The sequence below is a fragment of the Etheostoma spectabile genome, chromosome 1 (genome assembly GCF_008692095.1).
Source record: "Etheostoma spectabile isolate EspeVRDwgs_2016 chromosome 1, UIUC_Espe_1.0, whole genome shotgun sequence".
Lineage (NCBI taxonomy): Eukaryota > Metazoa > Chordata > Actinopteri > Perciformes > Percidae > Etheostoma > Etheostoma spectabile.
In genome coordinates this window covers 14,181,066-14,183,994 of record NC_045733.1, presented here as the reverse complement: position 1 = coordinate 14,183,994, position 2,929 = coordinate 14,181,066, and the positions used below count along the sequence as shown (strand labels likewise).

At 41.7% G+C, this 2,929-nt stretch overlaps 1 protein-coding gene across 3 annotated transcripts in view; it reads right to left on the bottom strand.

Annotated features, from left to right (window-relative positions):
- Positions 1–2,929, bottom strand: part of tdrd3 (tudor domain containing 3) — a 13,879-nt gene that overhangs the window by 1,176 nt on the left and 9,774 nt on the right. For all 3 annotated transcript variants that reach the window (XM_032534975.1, XM_032534830.1, XM_032534901.1), the window contains exons 10-11: positions 2,583–2,708; positions 294–1,249 (exon numbers count right to left, since the gene is read on the bottom strand). In XM_032534975.1, the coding sequence (XP_032390866.1) occupies positions 294–1,249; positions 2,583–2,708 (1,082 nt within the window). The remainder of the gene's footprint in view (positions 1–293; positions 1,250–2,582; positions 2,709–2,929) is intronic.

Here is a 2,929-nt window from a genome sequence, read left to right as displayed (position 1 = left end):
CACACACACACACACAAATAGAAATCTAGTTATTTTGATAAACATCTTAAGACAAGAAATTTTCATTTCAATTAAATACGACATGACAATCAAATCTAAAACACTGTCAACACCTTGAATGAGAAAAAAAAATGACTCGGTAGCACTTATTATTAAGCCTTTCCACATGTTAACTGTGAAATAAGCTCTCAGATTATAGCATATCTAGTTGTTAATTGTTACAGTAGACAGTTTACAAACATGTTTCAAAATTTTTTAGTTATTGCAAGGTTACCAATCCAGGAATGACATACCTTGCCATCTTCCCAATACAGCGCCAGGCATTGGTCTCCAGGTTTCCAAGCATGTTCCATAAAATGACTTTTCTCTGGTCCTCGAAAACCTTGACCTTTGCCTTGTCCTGACCTTCTTTTAGGTCCTGGGTTATTCAAAGTGTTTTTCTTGGGGGGCGGTTCCCTGCTGGGGGGACACGATGAGTTTGTTGGCTTGATTGGACCAGTTCTTTTCTGTTCCATATCTCCATTTTGGGAAGGAGAAGGATCCCCTGTCATGATACGACAATCCTGCAGTAACCCCACTTCTTGAGATGTCCCTGAGTTTCCTCCCCTCAGGTTAAAGTTGGGTGGCCGGCTATCCCTTTGTCTGTCAAGGTGGTCCGAGTTTGACCGGTCAACCTTCCCCTTCCTCCTGTTGTTGCTGGGTTCTTCAATTCGTTCGGTGCGTTTACCACTTCCTCTTCCATTGGGCTCACTGCCTGCAGAGTCAGTCAGTTTAGATGTGGGCATGCTGTCTCTGACCCCTCTCCTGCTGGACGGAGCAGCCATGTTCCCACCTCCACCATCTCCATTTCGGGATCGTTGGTGGTAAGGTCCACTAAACTCCACCTGCTGATGAGGTTCTTTTGAATGTGTGAAAGAAGTCGAGAAGGATGAAGGGGAAATCTGCTCATTTCTCATTTCTCTCCTGTCATTTTGCGATCTGTCTGGTGTGCCACGTGACCATCTGTCCTGGCCCTTCCACTGTTGGGCCGGAGCTGATGTTTGGGAGGTTGTACAGTTAGAGAGAGGCTCCTGGCCAGGTTTGGGAAAATCAAAGTCTCTGTGGAAGCGAGGTGGTCTGTCATTCCTTTGGTGCCTATTGTCATTATGCGATGAGAACTTGGTCTGAGATTGATCTTTGCAGTAATAGTCTGAGTTGGAGAAATTTGCTTTACTCTCATGGTGTCTCTGAGGTGCCTGGCTCTTTGGCTCTGAGTAAACAAACCAAGAAAAGAGCATTGTAATCTAAACCAAAGCAAAAGAACAGTGGAATAAACAGAACAAGGAACACTGACAAGACCACATTACCACGTGCCACACATGTTATTCAATGAATATTAAAGATTGCTAAAACACTAAACAAAAACATGAAGGGAACAGTAGCAAAAAAAATGACCAAATATTAATGGAATCACCAAACCAGATTATATTTAGTTAAACACAATCAGACATTAAAAGCATATTAATAGCATAAAAAAAGTTTGTTAATGCCCACTTTCAACTAGTGTTGGAAGATTAATCGAAAATGTTTCAACACCATCAACATCAAAAATTCTAAAGCTGTTTTTCCCATGATTATGATTTCAATAATTTTTTCCTGTTGATAGGCCTACTTCCTCTTTAAAAACATCCTACTGATTGTGTAGTCCCGTGACTTCACCCAGACCAATGAAATGGAAAGCATAACTCAAACACAGAGTCCGAGTCAACCAAGCAACTTGTGCCAAAAAAACTGCAGTGTATGTCGTCTGAAAACATTTTGGTTTCAGAAAAGATGATTTACAACAATGTGATTAATTTTTGTTCATTTATGGTTATCAAAGTTAAAATGTGCAATTTATCGTGAATTGATTTTAGGTACATTCATCCATGCCCGTAACGTTACCGGGGCTAGCTTCTTTATTGGTGAAAGGGGGCTTGGCATTCTCCTTTACCTTGTTAAGGTAAGCTAGGTTAGCCTCCTTGTGTTCATTTCTCAAATGTAGGCTAGTTTCAAATTCGTGGGATGTTTTCCTGTAATAAACTGTCCACATATTTTACTACCTTCCATTGCAAGGCACTTGCTTTTATCTGACACTGTCATAATCAAATAGGACTGCCGCTTTCTTCCGATTTTGGTACCGCCATGAGGCCAGGCGAGGGGCACGGACTGTTGTTTGTTGTGTTTGATTTTACGTGGAATGTCGGAAATTTCTGGGTTCCCAGTCGGAAACTATACACGTTTACGGGATGTGTCATGGTCAGAAAGATATAACGTTATTTGCTCTGTGAAAGACATTGACAAAGACAAAAAACTAAGGACATTTAGGTCATATCGTGCAGCCCTACTTTCAACTACAGCCCAACGCTGCATTGGTCATCCACGCCAGCGCTGATTTCAGTCATTTAGAGAACATGACTTAATTCCCCTCAGCTCCCGATAGCTAGACAGCCATCTGTCTCAATCCAATCGTGACTCTGCCCATGTTGATGTAATCACCCACATTTAAAATCATGAAATGTGTTTTTTACAGTTTATAGTGAAATCCAGACCATTATACCCACCATTAATGGAGAAAACTCCCATCTTGGATTCAAGAAAGTCAAAAAGAGTGCTTGGTCCAGATGGCCTTCCCCCTGCTCCCTCCTCCTCATCTTCATTTCTGGATCTGCCTCGTCCTCTTCCTCTGGCTTTAAACAACCCAAACATAAGATTATGTACAGTAGACACAAATAAGAAAGGTTGGATTAATGAAACAGGATGTTTGAATGTGTACACTTCTAGCCCTGAAAGTCTACATCTAAAGCATGTGTGATAAGATTAATGTTCTGTAGCTGACTCGGAGGATCAATGCATACAGGGACAAAAACAGTCCCTGCTCACAGCTGCTGTAACATGATGGGGGGGGGGG